We start from the raw sequence: 23,337 nt of genomic DNA, 5'->3' as shown, positions 1-23,337 counted from the left end.
AGAGAGAGAGAGAGAGGGCCTAAATCACACAAAAACAACACTAGACACATTGGAACACACAAAGCTTTTACTATCTCGTCCTGGAATATACAAGGTCTGAGGTCATCTGCCTTTGGCCTAAAGAGCAGGAACCCAGACTTCCTATAGAAATTGGAAATACAGACATTGTCATCCTACAAGAAACATGCTATAAAGGAGACGGACCCACTGGTTGCCTTCTAGGTTACAGAGAGCTGGTAGTTCCATCCACCAAACTGACAGGTGTGAAACAGGGAAGAGACTCAGGGTGTATGCTCATTTGGTATAGAGCAGACCTAACCTACTCTATTAAATTAGTCAAACCAGGAACATTTTACATCTGGCTAGAAATTACTAATGAAATTATCTCAACAGAGAAAAATTCTATCCAACCAAAAACATAGAGACCCAGAAAACCTGAGCCTACGCCTTCACTGTGGTGAATCACTAAAACAACAGAAATACACAATGGAAAAAGAAGGAACAGCACGTCAGAAATCAACTCAAAATAATTTAAAAATCCATAGACTCTAACCACTTCTGGGAAAATTGGAAAACTCCAAACAAACAACACAAAGAGTTATCTATCCAAAAAGAAGATGTATGGATAAACCACTTCTCCAATTTGGTTGGCTCTATAACAAAGAACAAACAGCAAAAACATATACAGTTGAAGTTGGAATTTACATACACCTTAGCCAAATACATTTAAACTTTTCACAATTCCTGACAGTTAATCCTAGTAAAATTCCCTGTCTTAGGTCAGTTAGGATCACCACTTCATTTTAAGAATGTGAAATGTCAGAATAATAGTAGAGAGAATGATTTATTTCAGATTTAATTTCTTTCATCACATTCCCAGTGGGTCAGAAGTTTACACTCAATTAGTATTTGGTAGCATTTCCTGTAAATTGTTTAACTTGGTTCAAACGTTTCGGGTAGCCTTCCACAAGCTTCCCACAATAAGTTGGGGGAATTTTGGCCCATTCTTGCTGACAGATCTGGAGTAACTGAGTCAGGTTTGTAGGACTCCTTGCTCGCACACGCTTTTTCAGTTCTGCCCACAAATTTTCTATAAAACCCATTTGCGACAAAGATTTGACTTCCTGACGGATGTCTTGAGATGTTGCTTCAATATACATGTATCCACAAAATGTTCCTACCTCATGATGCCATCTATTTTGTGAAGTGCACCAGTCCCACCTGCAGCAAAGCACCCCCACAACATGATGCTGCCACCCCTGTGCTTCACGGTTGGGATGGTGTTCTTTGTCTTGCAAGCCTCCCCCTTTTTCCTCCAAACATAACGATGGTCATTATGGCCTAACAGTTCTATTTTTGTTTCATCAGACCAGAGGACATTTCTCCAAAAAGTACGATCTTTGTCCCCATGTGCAGTTGCAAACCATACTCTGGCTTTTTAGGGCGGTTTTGGAGCAGTGGCTTCTGAGCGGCCTTTCAGGTTATGTCGATATAGGACTGGTTTTACTGTGGATATAGATTTTTTTGTACCTGTTTCCTCCAGCATCTTCACAAGGTCCTTTGCTGTTGTTCTGGGATTGTTGTGCACTTTTCACACCAAAGTACGTTCATCTCTAGGAGACAGAACGTATCTCCTTCCTGGGCGGAATGACGGCTGCATTGTCCCATGGTGTTTATACTTGCTTACTATTGTTTGTACAGATGAACGTGGTACCTTCAGGCATTTGGAAATTGCTCCCAAGGATGAACCAGACTTGTGGAGGTCTACAATTTATTTTCTGACATCTTGGCTGATTTCTTTTGATTTTCCCATGATGTCAAGCACAGAGGCACTGAGTTTGAAGGCAGGCCTTGGAATACATCCGCAGGTACACCTCGATTTGACTCAAATCATGTCAATTAGCCTATCAGAAGCTTCTAAAGCCATGACATAATTTTCTGGAATTTTCCAAGCTGTTTAAAGGCACAGTTAACTTCGTTTATGTAAACTTCTGACCCACTGGAATTGTGATACAGTGAATTATCAGTGAAATAATCTGTCTGTAAACAATTGCTGGAAAAATTCATTGCGTCACGCACAAAGTAGATGTCCTAACCGACTTGCCAAAACTATAGTTTGTTCACAATAAACTTGTGGAGTGGTTGAAAAACTTGTTTTAATGACTCCAACCTGGTTCACCAACTACTTCTCTGATAGAGTTCAGTGTGTCAAATCGGAGGGCCTGTTGTCCGGACCTCTGGTTGTCTCTATGGGAGTGCCACAGGGTTCAATTCTCGGGCCGACTCTCTTCTCTGTATACATCAATGATGTCGCTCTTGCTGCTGGTGATTCTTTGATCGACCTCTATGCAGACGACACCATTCTGTATACTTCTGGCCCTTCTTTGGACACTCTGTTAACTAACCTCCAGACGAGCTTCAATGCCATACAACTCTCCTTATGTGGCCTCCAACTGCTCTTAAATGCAAGTAAAACTAAATGCATGCTCTTCAACCGATCTCTGCCCGCACCTGTCCGTCCGTCCAGCATCACTACTCTGAACGGTTCTGACTTAGAATATGTGGACAACTACAAATACCTAGGTGTCTGGCTAGACTGTATACTCTCCTTCCAGACTCACATTAAACATCTCCAATCCTAAATTAAATCTAGAATCAGCTTCCTATTTCGCAAAAAAAGCATCCTTCACTCATGCTGCCAAACATACCCTGGTAAAACTGACCATCCTACCAATCCTCAACTTCGGCGATATCATTTCCAAAATACCCTCCAACACTCTACTCAACAAATTGGATAAAATCTATCACAGTGCCATCCGTTCGTCACCAAAGCTCCATATACTATCCACGATTGCGACCTGTACGCTCTCGTTGGCTGGCCCTCGCTTCATACTCGTCGCCAAACCCACTGGCTCCAGGTCATCTACAAGTCTCTGCTAGGTAAAGCCCCGCCTTATCTCAGCTCACTGGTCACCATAGCAGCACCCACCCGTAGCACGTGCTCCAGCAGGTATATCTCACTGGTCACCCCCAAAGCCAAATCTTCCTTTGGCCGCATCTCCTTCCAGTTCTCTGTTGCCAATGACTGGAACGAACTGAAAAAAATCTGTAAATAGCCCATCCAATCTACCCCATCCCCATACTGTATTTATTTATTTATCTTGCTCCTTTGCACTCCAGTACCTCTACTTGCACATTCATCTTCTGCACATTCTACCATTCCAGTGTTTAATTGCTAGATTGTAATTACTTCACCATCATGGCCTATTTATTGCCTTACCTCTCTTATCCTACATCATTTGCACATGCTGTATATAGATTTTTCTACTGTATTATTGACTGTATGTTTATTTATTCCATGTGTAACTTTGTGTTGTTGTATGTGTCGAACTGCTTTGCTTTATCTTGGCCAGGTCGCAGTTGCATATGAGAACTTGTTCTCAACTAGCCTACCTGGTTAAATAAAGGTGAAATATCTATATATTTTAAAACCTAAGTGTATGTAAACTTCTGACTTCAACTGTACATGATCAAATACAAATCTTAGAAAAAACTATTAAAGACTACCACACCCACTGGATTCTCCAATTACATTGAATGAACTACAGGACAAAATACAAACCCTCCAACCCAAAAAGGCCTAGTGGGGTTGATGGTATCCTACATATACAGACCACAAATTGGTTAAAAAACTTTTTAACATCATCCTCAGCTCTGGCATCTTCCCCAATATTTGGAACCAAGGACTGATCACCCCAATCCACAAAAGGGGAGACAATTCAACCCCAATAACTACCGGGGAATATGCGTCAACAGCAACCTTGGGAAAATTCTCTGCATTATCATTAAAGGTGAATGGAAACACTTCAGGAACTAAATCAAAGCTACTAGATGTAGTCAATCCACTAATACTAAACATGTGCATTTAACTGACATCTCTATTTTTAGTATTTTGATCGTCAACAAGATTTATTTGAGCTATGGTCAGTGCCATTTTAAATTTCCATAGTAATGACTGACGCCAGTGTGTCACTGGCAGGAATCATCAAATTGTCTGTGGTATTGAGTTTTCAAGCGGAGAGTGAATCGAAGAGAGTGATGTTAGGTGCGGACAACGAAGATGGCAACAACAATTAGTAATTCAAATATGAACTGTATAGCGGCAGGCTGTATGAATTGGTTCAAAAAAAATCCACCAATCGCCTGCCCGAGGACCCACAACTTTTGAAGAAGTGGCTCCATGTCCTAAAGATGACAGCACTTGCAGACAGCACTTCGTGGAGGTAGACTTCGCAATGAAGGGCACTTTCGATGCAACAACCGGGAGTTTCCAAATGGAAAAGAGTCATAGGCCAACGTTGAAGCCCTCTGCTTGCACCTCCATTTAAAATTTAGAGGGTTATGGTGTAGGGGTTACCGACCGACCATCGCTTTGGTCCGTACAATTGCCCTTATTTTAGCGCCCCAAAAACGTAATACTTCCAGATCAACTGTAATGTCAATACCATTGTAAAGCACAATTTCTTCCCTTTCCAACAAAATAAATGGCATGACCTAAACGCTGCCCGTTTCTGCATAATTCAAGCAGGCAATGAGCCCCGTCAGGTCTTTTTAAAAATGGCAGGTGGAGAAGTGAAACTAATGCGTGATAGTGAGAAGGAGAGATGTCGTGTGGGAAAATTGCTTTTTTTCACTCGATCTGTCCAACTTATCACCTTATCTCATCTAAAATGTAAATAAAACACTATAAAGAGTTTATATAATGTGTCATTACATACCTATTTGAAGGTTTGTGTCCAATTTGAATCGGGTTTTTAGGGCGGTGCTAAAGTGATCTTAGAAGTAAACAGCGGCTTTGAGAATGATGATCGCATGCAATGATGATGAAAAAAATTACTAGGTATCCCCCCCTTACCCTCGTCACTGTCCATTTCTTGTTTCTAAAGGATGAGAGAAGTGCTACACCTGGTGGAGAGAGATTATAATTCAGAAATAGTTGCTTTATGCGTGCTGTACGTTACGACATGACACGCCACGATGTAACGGAGGGTCAGTTTTTTTCAACAACAGTTTTTTTCTCCAATACTATAGAGCCATTACCATGTCGATCAATGCATGAATAGAAACCTAGTTCACACCCCCGATTTTGAAGTCAACACAGTCGCTACAGTCCCATTAGTTTTCTTTGTAGCCTCGTTTGAATGTTGCGGTTGCGCACATTTGTACGGAATGGGGTGAGTTTACTTTAACTGAATGGGGAGGCGATGCGACTGAAGACGACATAGCTAATGTTTGCTGAAAAAATAAATGTCCCCGGTACATTGGAAAGAATTTACAAAATAACAGAGCAAACTAAAATGCTATTTGGCCCTAAACAGAGAGTACATACACAGTGGCAGAATACCTGACCACTGTGACTGACCCAAACTTAAGGAAATCCTATGTACAGACTCTGTGAGCATAGCCTTGCTATTGAGAAAGGCCCCCGAAGGCAGACCTGGCTCTCAAGAGAAGAGGGGTTATGTGCACACTGCCCACAAAATGAGGTGGAAACTGAGCTGCACTTCCTAACCTCCTGCCAAATGTATGACCCTATTAGAGACACATATTTCCCTCAGATTACACAGACCCACAAAGACTTTGAAAACAAATCAAATTTTGATAAACTCCCATATCTATTGGGTGAAATACCACAGTGTGCCATCACAGCAGCAAGATTTGTGACCTGTTGCCACAAGAAAAGGGCAACCAGTGAAGAACAAACACCTGTTTATTTATTTTTCCTTTTGTACTTTAACTATTTGCACATCATTACAACACAGTATATAGACATAATATGACATTTGAAATGTCTTTATTATTTTTGAACTTTTGTTTTTGTGTAATGCTTACTGTTAATTTTTTATTGTTTATTTCACTTTTGTTTATTATCAATTTCACTTGCTTGGCACTGTAAACATATGTTTCCCATGCCAATAAAGACCCTTAAATTGAAATGGAATTGAATTGAGAGACAGAGACAGCATTGAGGCTTCAAATGAAACATTCTGCAAGATTACAGGTATCAGCAGCTCGGAACGGGTTTCAAATAGTATTTAAAATCTTTCCAATACTTTAAGTGTTTGCTCTAGCCTGCCTAGAGCGCCAGATAGGTGGGATTTAAAGATTTGGGACTAGTCTATTGGCCCATGAAGCCAGGCAAGCTCAATCAAGCACAGATAACGCATTTGCAATGGTTTGGAATAGTATTTGAACCCAGGTATCAGCACCGCCAAATTCACACCGCGCTATAAGTAGAACCCTCTCACAGGAATAGAGAGAGAACCAAATTATACCAAATTGTAGCTATTACATTTACATTTTCACAGCGTCCCATTTTCAAAAGTGTACAATTTAACAGTGATCCAGTAGAGGGCCCAATGTTTATTTTTTCAATGTTATGGAAAGAAGCCTTTTATTACCGGACTATACATGAGCTGGGTTCTGGGTCAGAATACCACATACAGTTCATTCGGAAAGTATTCAAACCCCTTCCCCTTTTACACATTTTGTTACCTTACAGCCTTATTCTAAAATGGATTAAATAAATAAAAAATTGTCATCAATCTACACACAATACCACATAATTAAAACGCCGCAAAAACTGGTTATTAGAAATTGAAGCTAATGTATATATATATATATATATATTTTTTTTTATTTATTTTTTTTAAATGAAATATCACATTTACATTACAAGTATTCAGACCCTTCACTCAGTACCTTGTTGATGCACCTTTGCCAGCAATTATACCCTTGAGTCTTCTTGGGTATGACGCTACAAGCTTGGCACACCTGTATTTGGGAAGTTTCCCTCATTCTTCTCTGCAGATCCTCTCAAGCTCTGTCAGGTTGGATGGGGAGCGTTGTTGCACAGCTATTTTCAGGTCTCTCCAGAGATTTTCGATTGGGTTCAAGTCCGGGCTCTGGCTGGGCCATTCAAGGGGATTCAGAGACTTATCCCGAAGCCACTCTTGCGTTGTCTTGTCTGTGTGCTTGGGGTCGTTGTACTATTGGAAGGTGAACCTTCCCCCCAGTCTGAGTTTTTTTTTAAATGTGGCAAATTTGTTAAAAAAAACACACTGAAATACCTTATTTACATAATCATTCAGACCCTTTGCTATGAGCCTCAAAATTGAGCTCAGGTGCATCCTGTTTCCATTGATCATCATTGAGATGTTTCTACAACTTGATGAGAGTCCACCTGTGGTAAATTCAATTGATTAGACATGATTTGGAAAGGCACACACCTGTCTACATAAGGTCCCAGAGTTGACAGTGCATGTCAGAGCAGAAACCAAGCCATGAGGTGGAAGGAATTGTCCTTAGAGCTCCAAGACAGGATTATGTTGAGGCACAGATCTGGGGAAGGGAACGAAAACATTTCTGCAACATTGAAGGTCCCCAAGAACACAGTGGCCTCCATCATTCTTAAATGGAAGAATTTTGGAACCACTAACACTCTTCCTAGAGCTGGCCGCCCGGCCAAACTGAGCAATCGGGGGAGAAGGGTCTTGGTCAGGGAAGTGACCAAGAACCTGATGGTCACTCTGACAGAGCACCAGAGTTCCTCTGTGGAGATGGGCGAACCTTCCAGAAGGACAACCATCTCTGCAGCACCCCACCAATCAGGCCTTTATGGTAGAGTGGTCAGACGGAAACCACTCTTCAGCAAAAGGCACATTACAGCCTGCTTGGTGTTTCCCAAAAGGCACCTAAAAAAGTCTCAGAACATTAGAAAAAGTATTATCTGGTCTGATAAAACCAAGATTTAACTTTTTTGGCCTGAATGCCAAGCGTCACATCTGGAGGAAACATGGCACCATCCCTACGGTGAAGCATGGTGTGGGGATGCTTTTCATCTGCAGGGACCGGGAGATTAGTCAGGATCGATGGAAAGATGAACAGATCAAAGTACAGAGAGATCCTTGATGAAAACCTGCTCTAGAGCACGCAGGACCTCAGACCTGGCCGAAGGTTCACCTTCAAACAGGACAACGACCCTAAGCACACTGCCAAGAAAATGCAGAGCCAAGAAAATGCAGGAGTGGCTTCGGGACAAGTCTCTAAATAGCATTGAGCGGCCAAGTCAGAGCCCGGACTTGAACACGATCAAACATTTCTGGTGAGACCTGAAAATAGCTGTGCAGCGACGCTACCCATCCAACCTGATGGATGGGCAGATATGAGCGGATATGCACCTAAGATTGGGAGAAACTCCCCAAATACAGGTGTGCCCAGCTTATAGCGTCCTACCCAAGAAGACTCAAGGCTGTAATGGCTGCCAAAGGTGCATCAACAAAGTACTGAGTAAAGGGTCTGAATACTTATGTAAATGTAATATTTCAGTTGTTGTTGTTTTTTATTGTTGCTAAAATTTCTTAAAATCTGTTTTGGCTTTGGCATTATGGGGTACTGTGTGTAGATTGATGAACATGTTTTAAATAAAATGAATCATTTTTAGAATACGGCTGTAACAGTAACAAAATGTGGAAAAAGTCAAGGGGACTGAATACTTTTCGAATGCACCGTAATCATATCTTGGTTACAACCTCTTTCATGCACTTTGGTACAGTAAGAGATGAGCGAGGTGGCGACAGCCAGAAAACCCTCTCATCCACACAGTACAGTATTGACAGTGACTCATCATTATTATGCTCAATGTGACCCCTCACTTATTCCACTCCACATTCGCCCCCTAGAGACGCTGGTCTCCCTCACACTGCCCTCAGGCTGCATTATAATTACATTTCTCAGAGGTTGCTAATACTATGCTAGGTGTTGAGATGCTCTTTACTAGCTACATTCCTAACCCCTCTCTCAGCAGTGCTCCAACCACCCACCGAGTCCAGAATGAAGATTTATCTGAGTGGGACTTAGAGTTAGCGAGCGACAGCCAGGCTAGCTTTTAGCTCTACTTCCTGACCTGGTCTTTGCCAGGTCCACTTAATCATTAAACACTAATGGCCAACCTGTTATGTATTTGGAAAAAATCAACTGTGCTGCTAAGAGATAGCAACACTAAAAAACAAAACGTATATTTGCTTTCTGTCTGGAGGATACAAATTGAGGATGGTCCATGCAGTAAGATACAGAACTGCCTTCCCCTGTTTGTTGAGCACTATCCATCTGGAAGTAACACAAAGCACTAACCTGTTTAACACATCCAGCCAGAGAAAGCTTTTTCAAAGACATTCAAACAGAGAAATGGAGCATAGTACACAGTCGCTATCTCCTGAATTACTTTTAATTTGCTTACCACCTCTCGGGATGATTATTATTACATAATGCATTATTATGAATTATAGCTAATACAAGTGTATTGGTTAGCATGGGGGGTGTAAGTGTATGTAGTGACTGCCTCCAAACACCAACACTGATATTGTGACTTACGCCTCCAAGAATGTGGATGTTTCATGTCCCATAGCATGAAAAGACATTCATAAGTATATGACTTATATGATACATCTGACACATTTAATGATAGTTAGCTGTGTGAAACCTTAATGAAAATTGACAAGATCATAAACTGTTATAGGTTAACTACTGTGTGTAGATACTCAATCACCTTAACAGCCATCCTCAATCCATATGAGTGTAGTAATACAGTGTTCTATTACATTTTTCATCAAAACCGAACCCGTGGCTGTTTAAGAGTATGGAAAATCGACCTAAAATCGAATCTATCTTACTCATGTTTTTGCCTAAGAAGCACATCAATTTAGTTTGATTGTACTCACATTGTGCTTGGTGAGAGCTGATATATTGGCTGCTATTGCTTGGAGCCAATCTAGGCAATCTTCAGCAGTGGGGCACGTGATAACCCCACTGCAAACCCCATCCACAGCTATGACTTGAAATGCATGTTTCCTTTAGAAATCAGAATCAGACAAATATACTTTTTAGTAGTGGTTGGCACCAATTCAGTATGATATTAATATCGATATCAATATGAACAAGGCATATCTCAAAAATGTTTTATCCTTAGTCAGGCAAACAACTTGTCTGTCCATATATTAATCATAACCCATGCCGTCTCAATTTCTATTCAAGAGAAATAAGTAACAGCTAAGCAAGCTTTGCAGCAAATGGAGGAACCACTGTCTTATAGTGCCTTTGGAAAGTATTCAGACCCCTTGACTTTTTCCACATTTTGTTACGCGACAGCCTTGTTCTAAAATTGATTAAATTAAACAATTTCATCAGCAACCTACACACTATACCCCATTATGACAAAGCGAAAACAGGTTTTTAGACATTTGTGCACATTTATTAAAAACAAAAAACAGAAATACCTTATTTACAAAAGTATTCAGACCCTTTGCTATGAGTCTCAAAAATGAGCTCAGGTGCATCCTGTTTCCATTGATCACCCTTGAGATGTTTCTACAACTTGATTTGAGTCCACCTGTAGTAAATTCAATTAATTGTACATGATTTGGAAAGGCACACGCCTGTCTATATAAGGTCTCACAGTTGACAGTACATGTCAGAGCAGAAACCAAGCCATGAGGTCAAAGGAATTGTCCGTAGAGCTCCGAGACTGGATTGTGTCGAGGCACACATATGGGGAAGGGTACTTCTGCAGCATTGAAGGTACTCCATCATTCCATCATTCTTAAATGGAAAAGGTTTGGATCCCCCAAGACTGTTCCTATAGCTGGCTGCCCGGCCAAACTGAGCAATCAGGGGAGAACCGCCTTGGTCAAGTAGGTGACCCAGAACCCGATGGTCACTCTGACAGAGCTCCAGAGTTCCTCTGGGGAGATGGGAGAACCTTCCAGAGGGACAAACATCTCTGCAACACTCCGTCAATCAGGCCTTTATGGTAGAGTGGCCAGACGGAAGCCACTCCTCAGTAAAAGGCACATGATAGCTCGCTTGGAGTTTGCCAAAAGGCACCTAAAGGACTCTCAACCCATGAGAAACAAGATTCTCTGGTCTGATGAAACCAATATTGAACTATTTGGCCTGAATGCCAAGCGTCAAGTATGGAGGAAACCTGGCACCATCCCTACGGTGAAGCATGGTGGTGGCAGTATCACGCTGTGGGGATGTTTTTCAGCGGCAGGGACTGGGAGACTAGTCAGGATTGAGGCAAAGATTAACGGAGCAAAGTACAGAGAGATTCTTGATGAAAACCTGCTCCGGAGCGCTCAGGACCTCAGGTTGGGACGAAGGTTCACCTTCCAACAGGAAAACGACCGTAAGCACACAGCCATGACAACACAGGAGTGGCTTCGGGACTAGTCTCTGAATGTCCTTGAGTGGCCCAGCCAGAACCCGGACTTGAACCAGATCGAACATCTCTGGAGAGACCTGAAAATAGCTGTGCAGCAAACCAAGTTTTGCTTTGTTATTATGTGATATTGTGTGTAGATTTGAGTGGGGGAAAACTATTGAATACATTTTAGAAGAAAATGTGGAAAAAGTCAAGGGGTCTGAATACTTTCCGAAGGCACTGTAACTGCCAGTGGTTGACCTCTCCATTTGAATAGTCTCTTTACAGGAGACAAGTCATCCTAACACCTAGCCCCCAAAGTCCCTCGCCAGAAGACCCCTCTCAAATAGACGAGGCACAGGGGCCACTGAACCTTCAGCAGTAGTGACAGAGAATGGCCCCTGGCTGTGTTTTGACAACAAACATTCCCCGGTCCCCCGGCTGCAGCCCAGCGCTGAGCTTACCTGCAGACGTCAGAGCCCGGGATGTGCTGTGACAGACGGGAGTGGAGGAGAGGAATAAGGCGCAGGTCCACCCATCTCTTCTCCCAGCGGAGCCCAGGGGACGTGGGCCAAGATGAGCAGGACAGTGAGTCCTAGAGGGGTTTATACACACAGAAAGAAGAGAACACCTCTTAGTTTAGTTCTTCATATAGTATCTCCCATCATTTTTCTAATACGTCAATAGCCCAGGCTTGTTCATGATTCATTCAGGTAGATGTAGATGCAGCAGAAGCTGTATATGTGCAAGCCATAGTTCAACTACTGAATACGTTGTTTTTTCCTCTGGCCCAGAGAAAGAGTTAGAGCACCCGGACTGTCACCGTCTGCCTGTGAATGCCACTGCGGAATAACAACAGCCTACTGGCATTGTTACAAGAGTTGCAGAGACAGATATGGCTGAGACTTGTACAGAAAGGAGATCAGTCTCAAAATGGGGTGGGTTAAGAATGCTAAACTGTACCGTATTGTTAGGATGGTAGTTCAGGTGTAAGCCACTGTCGCACAGAGGGGAGGACGTTCCACTGCTCTGGTCACTTGGAACACCTGGGAGGAGAATGACATTCAGAAGTTATTTATTCAGTCATTTGGAAGTCATATCATATTTTCTTTAGCCTTGGTACAATATCCAGAGCTTTTATGTCTAGCTCTATTTCAGGTAAAAACTATATTTAAATAAACTTTTCTTTCCAGCTCTTTTTCAGAGATAATTATACCAGAGACAAATAACAGTCAATGCACGAATCATCATGTAATCCATGTGCAGATGGAGTTTTTTTCTCCAATCTTGTTTTATTTTCTCTCATCATATCCTTACTGAAAATAACATACAATTTCAGCTCTTATATTTCTTTGGAGGTTTCTAAGATGCACGTACATGTGCAGTCTTCACAGAGGGGCAGTTTCAGAAAAGCAGGTGTCTTCTTCAAGAAAGACACAGTCAGAGTGACTTCCTCTCCGGCATTTCGCAAAACCTGCACCTGTAAAGAAATATTTGGTGAATTTACAATACTGCCATAGGACTTCTAAGTCTGTTACTCATCTCAACCACGTACTTGGATGATGGATGTAGTACAAATTCCCTTCTTAGAACAAGTAGATTAGATATCGGTTAAAAACCTGGGAGATTTACGCAGCCTCACACATTTAGGAGGTTGATACACACAAATCGGAAAAGGTGTAAAACTCATCTTACATGCCCCAAAGATAAGGTCCAAAACGTTAAACAAGATAAAGTGGTGTTGCAAGTGTTTGCAGCTTCAGGGAAATATAAAATATTAAGTTGGCAGCTGCTTACCGCTTCCTCGTGGCGATAGCTTCGAACATTTATTCCATTTATCTAAAAACAAACAGTCTTCTTGTTAGTAACAATAATATCCAATCCATTAAATTGATGATATGCATGATATGAGGTGGCTCAGTGAACTAACATATCGTATTGTGATCCATCTGCAAAGTGTGAAGGAGTTTGAATTTGATCAGACATACCTGTAGTACAAATACTGAATAACCCAAGACAGAAGAAACTGTCAAAATACTCATCATTATCCCTTACCTGGAGGATCCCATCTCCAATAAACAGCAGCCCAGACAGTTCAGCTGCAGACAATATATTAGATATTATTACGTTTGGGTAAATAAACCGCGATTCATAACTCATAGTGAAATGGAAACAAAAAAAAAACAAAAAAAAGGAAAGCTTACCTTTTTGCTCTTTTGATATTTTTGATATCACAACAGGGATTTTGTGTTCTGCGCCTCCCTAGGGGGTGAATTATATAGTTATGTAGTTTGTTGCACAAACATTTGAAGGAAAGAAACAGAGGGAAAAAAGAGAAAAACTGTTGTGTCTTCTCCAATACGATACTCCATTAGTCTACTGTTGATATATCAATTGTGGCTTCAAAAGATCAATGGCATTAGGTAACAGTAAATTCAATGATAGAATAGGCAGAAACAGTCTAATCAATGGAGATCTAAATGACCTTAATGCTCAAGCCAAAACCTCCAATCGTCTGTCTTCTGATCGTTACAGTTCTCTCCTACAAGGAATCAGATGGAATAAAGAGGTGTTTATTGTGGACATACTTACGAGTATAAAAGTTTAGCGTAGATAATACAAGTATAACAAAGCTGACAAAGGAAAGGCCCATTTTAAAAGGTATTTTCTCTCCAGTCATGCTCACACTTCACTCTCATGGTTCCAAATGTATCGTCTGCCCAACATGATATCTTTTTCTGGTAATTGAAACATCCTTTCCCAAGGTATTTAATTTGACATGCAGGGCAGGTTACTTACACTGGAATAAAATGGTTCTCCTGACACGCAGATGACATCTTGCTCTTGAATGGTCAGAATGTCTTTAGCCAAGTGCAGTCGAATATTGAAAGGCTCCTCGTTACCATCTTGCAGCAGATAAACCCCAGTCTTTGTCTGCAAAGTAAATCAAAGTGGGAAAATCATGTATCGTTCTTCTTTGTCCAAATTAACTGGCCATGAAATTAAATCAAATGAAAATGTCATCAAATTGTAAAGACATTGAAGAGACTTGACAGAGTGACATGTATGATAATGATAATTCTTCTTAGCCTGTTAATTTCAAAATGGTGACATGTAAAACAATGCCCCATACATTATGTGAATTCCACTTTCAGAAAGCTAGTAACCAAGAAACCATTTCAATTACATTGTATCTAATAGGTTTCGGAAATTTCGGAAGTTATTATTCGTGATCACATCAGGGGGAAAACAATTCCACTAGTGTTTATATTGCATACATCTTCAATATTATGTTGCAATTATGTTTGATAATAGGAGACAGTAGAAATATAGTTAAGCTAATTAGGTTAGTTCTCAGTAAATAATTTTCACTAATTGGTTTGAATTACATGTATTTTCTATGCACTGTGCTATAACATTAATCAGACTAAAATATATTGTTGTCTTGGCCCTGAAAATAAAAATCCTTATTTGATAATTTTCCAAAACCAGATAACTGCAACGATACGCCTCTTAATCACAGGCAGCAGAAAAAAAATATTTACAATCATCTAATTTAATAAATCTCCAATTAAATAATCAATCTTCATTTTGTCTATCCATCTAAGGTCTTGTGGAATTAAAAAGTTTTAATAAATTATGCTCAGTCACCAGGTATGCATTTCTCTGAAAGGAATGAGAGAAATCATCATCATATCCCGTGATCCATTTAAAACAAGCTGATCTGCATACATTTGCATTCTGTATAGCCAATTCCCCACCAACTAATTGGAATGCATGTCCTGTCCTTGAAACTACGGTTAAGTCTAAATAATAAAACCACCTTCACCTGACATGATTACATGATTTAGGTGCTCCCGAGTGGCGCAGCGGTCTAAGGCACTGCATCTCAGTGTTTGAGGCGTCACTACAGACACCCTGGTTTGATTCCAAGCTGTATCACAACCGCCCGTGATTGGGAGTCCCATAGGGCGGTGCACACTATGCATCCTTGATGACAAACGCAGTTAGGTCACTAAAGGATACCAGTTTAAAAAATAAGGTGACATGGTAGGTATGGCAACTCAAAGAATTACATTTACTTGTACAGTATCTAGATCTGTGTAAAGAAACCATAACAAAATCAGCCTGGGTGTGTATTAATATCAACAGCAGCATCTCAATGTGAAAGTCTTTTTACAGTGAGTTGCCTTGCACACTATATCCACGGTGTGTGTATGACTCACACGTGTGAGTTTGTGTGTGCGTGTGTTGAGAGAGAGAGAGAGAGAGAGAGAGAGAGAGAGAGAGAGAGAGACGTTGAAGGCAGTCATTCTCGTTAGCCGAGCTGAATCAGAGCTACGGTGCTGATATATCTATCACTGGGTAGATCAGAAGCAGCCTCTACTCTCTCTGTCTCTCTCTACTCGGCTGAGCATTGTTTGACCTGCTGTAGAGCATGTATGTAATTACCCTTATCTCTGATCCCATCTTGTGTTTCATCATTACCTTCTCATCCTAATCCTCTCCATCTTTATCTAGCTACATCATCAACTCCAGTCAGACACTGTCGTCTGTGTACATTCACAATTTACACCACAGGCGGTTGGCACCAGGTATGCAACAAGGACAGTCACATTTTCATCTACCTAAGCCAATCATGCATTGTAGAGATATGATAATTCAATGACACTTGTGGTGGTGCAAAGGTTAACATGTGTCAGCAATTGAGTACGCTGTCAAGTAAAAAGACAAAATGCTATTTGCCGTGGCAGACCAATTTGCTCCAATTATCTTTGCAAAATGCTGAGGGATTGAAATCTATTCAACTGAAATTCTACCTACCTCTTCATTTGAAGTCCTGAAATCCATGTGCTATGGTACAGTGAGGGAATCTGCCCTGGAAAAAGACAGAAGAGGGAATTCAATTGCATTAGCTTCTTGAACAAAATACCTAGCAGTTAGTCAGTGACATGGTTCTTCTCACTTGTAGTAATAACACAGATTACCTAGCAGTTAGTCAGTGACATGGTTCTTCTCACTTGTAGTAATAACACAGATTACCTAGCAGTTAGTCTGTGACATGGTTTTTCTCACTTGTAGTAATAACACAGATTACCTAGCAGTTAGTCAGTGACATGGCTCTTCTCACTTGTAGTAATAACACAGATTACCTAGCAGTTAGTCAGTGACATGGTTCTTCTCACTTGTAGTAATAACACAGATTACCTAGCAGTTAGTCAGTGACATGGCTCTTCTCACTTGTAGTAATAACACAGATTACCTAGCAGTTAGTCAGTGACATGGTTATTCTCACTTGTAGTAATAACACAGATTACCTAGCAGTTAGTCAGTGACATGGTTCTTCTCACTTGTAGTAATAACACAGATTACCTAGCAGTTGGTCAGTGACATGGTTCTTCTCACTTGTAGTAATAACACAGATTACCTAGCAGTTAGTCAGTGACATGGTTCTTCTCACTTGTAGTAATAACACAGATTACCTAGCAGTTAGTCAGTGACATGGTTCTTCTCACTTGTAGTAATAACACAGATTACTCAAGTAGTATGATTGTGCACCACTTAATATAAACACAAAACCCACTAGCATGGTCTGCCTATTTTCTGTCATGTCATCCTTGTGGGACCAGCAATATCAATCCAGAGTAATAGATTTTCATTGCAATTTCACTTCTTTCAAGCAGAATCCTGTGCAGAACTAATCAGGGGGGAAACCAGAGACCATTAAATGTCTATGAATAATTCATAAACTGAAGGTGGGAACCTAAGTATCTATCCTGATAAATGTTTCAATATGGAATCTATTGCTCCCGTCACCTGACTGACTGTGTTACACTATCTGTTACAGAGTTACAGCAGGGCTAATCATTGAAGCTTTTGAAAACAAGTATCAGATGAAGGAGTAGTACAGAGCAATAAATACATGGCTCTGGATGGGGATGAGAATAGATATAGAACATATGCTTCCCTTGACCTCTCAACTTTGTGGTGAAAAAAACTGCTGTCCTTGAGAAGGAAATAGTTACACTATAACAACATTGTGCTCGAGGGGTATATGTTGCAGTATATATTCAAGGCTCACCTCAGTAGAAAGGCCCCCGGCTCTTCGTCTGTAGAGGTCTAGCCATGAAGCAGGCAGGTGAGCACTGATCCTACCCGTGGCAGAGGAGCTTCCCTGGGCATGGCTGTGGGGGGACGCATGCCCTCCCGTGGAGCTGGTGGCCTGGCCTGCGGTGGGCTTGGTGTTGGCTCTGGGCAGTGGCTGACCTGGTGTATGTGCTGCCACAGTTCCAACAGTGGTTACGGAGGGTGTCCGATGGTGGACTCAGGAGCAGTTCCACTCAGATCCAGATTGAGCTGAGTTGAGATCAAAACATAACATTAGTTTGTTTGTGAGGTAGTGGGAACTAAACCATGAGGCTATAAAAGGCTAATGCCAACAAATTATGGCACGACAGTAACAGCCCATACCACTTTAACCGGATGCAATGATGTTTCATATTTACAGAGCTCCCAATCATCGCACAGAAATATTTCCCAGTGCAAAAAGACTGATGACTTGACAGAATAACTCCGGGTGTGATGGTTTTCAAACCAGTTTATGGGAAGGCACAGAGGCAATTTGTTTGACAAGCGCAGAGGGTGAATTTCAGAGAGCAGTTTGTTACAACGCGGTGAAAAGTCTCAACTGCTGCAGGTTGAAGGCACCTGTGGGTCCAAAAATATAGATACCTAACGGCAATTAACACGTATTCTTCAGTGTCCTTGTTGTTTGTATGCCAAGCGCAAACGTTTCTGCCAAGGTGTTTTGTTGTGTTGCAATTGAAACCTCAGGAGAATTTATTCTCGTTAGTGCACATTTGTTGACACGATATCACATATCTGTGAAGCTGTATTGGCAAGCTGCCTCTGTGATCATTGTTTTAAGGCACCTTTTCAACTCACTTTTCATTCACATTTGAAACTATACATCATCATGTTACGGAAATCTTTTCTCTCTGCATCCAAGAGTATGCTAAAATACTTTTTTTTGTTTAAACCTTTATTTAAACACAGCCTTTGCAATGTCTCTCAATATCGTGGCATTCCATCTGGAGAATGCCAACTCATTCCATCTGGAGCCTGCCAACTCATTCCATCTGGAGCCTGCCAACTCATTCCATCTGGAGCCTGCCTTATCATTCCATCTGGAGCCTGCCAACTCATTCCATCTGGAGCCTGCCAACTCATTCCATCTGGAGCCTGCCAACTCATTCCATCTGGAGCCTGCCAACTCATTCCATCTGGAGCCTGCCTTCTCATTCCATCTGGAGCCTGCCAACTCATTCCATCTGGAGCCTGCCAACTCATTCCATCTGGAGCCTGCCAACTCATTCCATCTGGAGCCTGCCAACTCATTCCATCTGGAGCCTGCCAACTCATTCCATCTGGAGCCTGCCAACTCATTGAGTGATGCATTCCGACGCTCTTTTAGACCTTCTTTAAAAATGAATGTCTACATCTGTCCTAAAATGTGCATCTAAAAAAGGAAATGTTTCATATTCTGTATGCAGCCTGGCTGTTTGTCCACGAATGCAGGCCTGCTTCCAGCAGGGGCCCTCGAGAACATACTGACAAATGCAAGCAGTTCACTTCACTGCCAGAATCCCAGTCAGATAGACTGAGCTGAACCTTATGTGCAATTTAAGTTGAGTCAGCGTAACTCACAGGCACAGATATTTTCCCCAAATCACTGCACAGTGTTTCTCAAATAGCACTCCTGGCGCTGACACAATAGCAGTAGAAAGTTAGCGTTGAGTGGAGAGGAGTAGTTTTGCTTAATTTGCTTGGAAGGTGTTGGCTGATAGAGACATCGCCTTGCCTAGGACCTGAAGACAGCAGGTGTCGGCCCTTGAGGAAGAGACCAGCCATTTATTCGACCTGTTACCTTGGTACCGTGACCTGAATCTAAGGGAGGTGACTATAGTAGCTCGAGGCTTAAGCTTTAGGGCTCGATTCAATACGTATCGTAGAAGATCTGTGGTATAGCGTGACAAAATGTAAAGGCAATGTTACCCATGCTCGCGGAGACTGCATTCACGGTAAATGCTGCATATGTCGGCTCAATCGAAAATGACCTTGAAATGACAATCTGACCATACCACAGATCTGACGTGATACGGATACGGACCGAGCCCTTAGTAGTCTTATGTAACCAGACGAGTGTGCCTCTGGATATGGAGTATACCCCAACATACTGTACATTTACGCCTATCTGTAAAGTCTGGTATGTGAGCTTAAAGCTTTTAGCAAAGACAGCTTTTCCTTGGTTTCAATGCATTAATGACCCAGGTGAAATTCCCATTATTGTTGATTAGTTGAAATTAACACATAGGTTCAGGAGGAAAAATTAAATCAATCAGATGACAGGATCAATTTACAACTCTGTCTACCCTTCTGCCTACACAGTATATAAACAGTGACATACATCACAATGGTGTGCTGGCTGATTTCTGCATCCCACCTCCAGCAACGCCCATCTCCCTTCCTTCTTCTCTCTTGGCGGATTCTTCCATAGAGATAATATGAGATGAAAACTACTAGATATTCTCTATGAGTTCTTCTCTACCTCGGTCCTTGATCTGGAGCCAAACCGACCCGAGGCCATATCCAAACCAAAGTAACTACAGTATTTTCCATTTCTCAACCATATGTCCATACCTGCACAGTCATCAGAAAAATGGGATAATAACCAAACGCACAAATTTGGTTCATGTGGAAAAAATCTACTTAAATGAATTGGTGACAAAACAACCATGAGTAGTCCTATGAAACAGTGAGCTGACTCTCCAATTAAATAGTTGAAGTCTATCTCATTGCATTCCATAGCACTTACCATGAGGTTTCATTATAATAAATAGTGTTTATGTTCTTATCCTGTCTGTGCTCGATTTCTCCTGATAGTTTTTGCATGACAGAAAGAATAAGAAAAACAAGTCAACAGTGCTTGATCGTCGCTCTCCAAAGGCTAACCTCAGAAAGCAACCAATTATTTTCTCAGTATTTACAGAGGATCCGTCAGATTCAAGAGCACCCTAATTAGTGTACTGTTTTCAAATGCTCCTTACAGTAGGCCTATGCATGGCTGTGATTGTGTGTGTGTGTGTGTGTGTGTGTGTGTGTGTGTGTGTGTGTGTGTGTGTGTGTGTGTGTGTGTGTGTGTGTGTGTGTGTGTGTGTGTGTGTGTGTGTGTGTGTGTGTGTGTATGTGTGTGTGTGTGTGTGTGTGTGTGTGTGTGTGTGTGTGTGTGTGTGTGTGTGTGTGTGTGGCTTTTGTATATTCTGCTAGTTCCTGAGTCCTTGTCTACTATTTTGCATCATTTGAAAAAGGGACTGTCAAACTGCTCCCCGCATTACCCCCGTAACTTTCTTAATTCTGTCAAGTATATAGGGAGAGGAAGAGATTGCTATTACTTCTTGAGATTTTCAAGTTAACTAATACCTGAGCCACAACCGTATGTGTGCTCAATCTCTCTATACCAATATGGTCAGTGCTATTACGCTCGCTCTGTACCAGTTCCATTCAGCAGTGAGAGTGAGGGAGCAGAGGTAAATTAGTGACAGACACATTTATGGACCCGCTTCCTGACCTTCCTGATTGTGATGAATGGTTCTTGGCATGGCATAGCCTACAACTATCAAGTGGGTGCCAACTTAAATCCAACCGGAGCATTTCACAAACTGGTGCTGGCCCATTATAGCACTGAATATCCAGGAATGGTTCATTATGACCAAATGGTGTTATGTGAATATACGGTTTATTTATAGCTTCAAAATGTGTTTAAAACTATAACGTTGAACTCATGGACTATCGGTGCTTGTGTCCATGGCTCTGTTTATGAATTTGAGAGGGTTGGTTACGTTTCCCCAGCCCCATCTCTCAGATTTATACCAAACCAAGTGGCGGGGCTAAAACACAAACTCCAGATTGTGGCTTTAAAGAGGGGTACATTTTATTTAGAGTTCAAGCGTTTACCATCTGGTGGGTTTTATATACTTTTCTCCAGTGAGTTTCTTAATTAAAATGAATAAATTGTCCCATTAACAACACATGATAATATACTAACATATAAGCCAATGCCTTGAGTGAAGTGAAGCAAATAATCGGACATTGTTGTCTCAATTAACATTAACGCATTAATTTAACTCATAGGTATTCATGCACATTACAGTGCCTCTTATAATAGATAGTTAATTCCACCTAACTCATTTTAAAAATGAGAATAACATGAAGTACAACATGAAATTCAAGTAGCAGCCATTAGCAGTGTAACAAGCCAGTCCTACATGGGGGGTGGGGGGGTATCATGCTGTGAGGATACACAAACATGAAATATGAATAACCTAAGTGCATTGCAGTGAGCATCGGCCTGATAGAAACAACTTTGCACTGTCAGATGACGTAGCCTATTATTTTCTGAAATAGAGGACTGTATCCTCTATTAAATCAGCAAAAGACTTGAAATGCTAAGGGACATGGTTGTGCACAAAAAGCAATTTGTTTGACAAGTGACACATTTGTCAAATGGGGGTATACTGTCTGAAGGATGTATAGCACATTACCAGAAATAATGGTCTTATAATAGCCTACATTCAATGTACGTCATAGGGGAAAATAAGAAACTTCTCATTTTAGTTTGAGCTAAATCTGACAGAACTCTAATTCTGTACATTTATACCTCCCAGATGAATTGTGTAATTATGTGGAGTTGTTCCCAAATAGTACTCCTAGACATTTTGCAATTTCATGAATGATTTGAAAACATATATCACAAATGAAGCAATGAACAATCAACAAACAATGCATCAAGACTCTGTATGGCATTTACCTGGCGTCTAATATATAACTGACATACTTGCCCTTTAAGCAAAATTATAAAGTCACAACCTACTTATCTGTAATAAGCAAATAACATCATAACTTGAGTCAATGTGCTGTACGTGCTCTAACTAAACAATGTGCATTTTAACTCATTCCCACATTGATATTACACAATGAATAACACCACTGGGCTAACATTAGCTGAAATCTATCTCTATTTTTTGAGTTGCAATACAGAACAAAAGTAATTAAGAAACAAAAATAGCACTATTAGTGTTGTGTGTTTTGAGCTATGAGAGTTTGTGAGGATTGACTAATTTACTCATCGCTCTGCGCTGCCTGGGCTAGAGGACAAACAATTGTATTTTTGTACAACAGCGACTCTGTAGCAAACAGAGAGACATAACACTCTGACGTACACTGACTGACAGACTGACTGAAGCATCTACAGTCAAATCTGTTTGTGCTATTGTTTATTGATTACACAAACCCTTATACAGTTGAAGTTGAAAGTTTACATACACTTAGGTTGGAGTCATTAAAACACATTTTTCAACCACTCCACACATTTCTTGTTAACAAACTATAGCTTTGGGAAGTCTACTTTGTGCAAGTAATTTGTAACTTTGACACAAGTAATTTTTCCAACAATCGTTTACAGACAGATTATTTCACTGATAATTCACTGTGCCACAATTCCAGTGGGTCAGAAGTTTACATACACTAAGTTGAGTGTGCCTTTAAAAAGCTTGGAAAATTCCAGAAAATTATGGCATGGCTTTAAAAGCTTCTGATAGGCTACTTGACATCATTTGAGTCAATTGGAGGTGTACCTGTGGATGTATTTCAAGGCCTGCCTTCAAACTCAGTGCCTCTGTACTTGACATCATGGGAAAATCAAAAGAAATCAGCCAAGACCTCAGAAAAACAAATTGCAGACCTCCACAAGTCTGGTTCATCCTTGGGAGCAATTTCCAAATGCCTGAAGGTACCACGTTCATCTGTACAAACAATAGTAAGCGAGTATAAACACCATGAGATCACACATCCATCATACCGCTCAGGAAGGAGACGCGTTCTGTCTCCTAGAGATGAACGTACTTTGATGCAAAAAGTGCAAATCAATCCCAGAACAACAGCAAAGGACCTTGTGAAGATGCTGGAGGAAACAGGTACAAAAGTATCTATATCCACAGTAAAACGAGTCCTATATCGAC

The 23,337-nt window shown here is 41.0% G+C and overlaps 1 protein-coding gene across 3 annotated transcripts in view; it reads right to left on the bottom strand.

Moving 5' to 3' along the window:
* The window catches only part of LOC110530469 (gamma-1-syntrophin), a 38,911-nt gene that overhangs the window by 9,400 nt on the left and 6,174 nt on the right, over positions 1–23,337 (bottom strand). For all 3 annotated transcript variants that reach the window (XM_036986100.1, XM_036986101.1, XM_036986099.1), the window contains exons 2-12: positions 17,343–17,617; positions 16,085–16,139; positions 14,060–14,194; positions 13,746–13,802; positions 13,465–13,522; positions 13,316–13,359; positions 13,058–13,099; positions 12,638–12,740; positions 12,224–12,306; positions 11,725–11,855; positions 9,780–9,909 (exon numbers count right to left, since the gene is read on the bottom strand). In XM_036986100.1, coding sequence (XP_036841995.1) covers positions 9,780–9,909; positions 11,725–11,855; positions 12,224–12,306; positions 12,638–12,740; positions 13,058–13,099; positions 13,316–13,359; positions 13,465–13,522; positions 13,746–13,802; positions 14,060–14,194; positions 16,085–16,111 — 810 coding nt within the window. In that variant the 5' untranslated portion in view covers positions 16,112–16,139; positions 17,343–17,617. The remainder of the gene's footprint in view (positions 1–9,779; positions 9,910–11,724; positions 11,856–12,223; positions 12,307–12,637; positions 12,741–13,057; positions 13,100–13,315; positions 13,360–13,464; positions 13,523–13,745; positions 13,803–14,059; positions 14,195–16,084; positions 16,140–17,342; positions 17,618–23,337) is intronic.

Source organism: Oncorhynchus mykiss, chromosome 8, assembly GCF_013265735.2.
Source record: "Oncorhynchus mykiss isolate Arlee chromosome 8, USDA_OmykA_1.1, whole genome shotgun sequence".
Taxonomy (NCBI): Eukaryota; Metazoa; Chordata; class Actinopteri; order Salmoniformes; family Salmonidae; genus Oncorhynchus; species Oncorhynchus mykiss.
The sequence above is the reverse complement of the archived record's forward strand: the minus strand, read 5'-3'. Positions and strand labels throughout refer to the sequence as shown.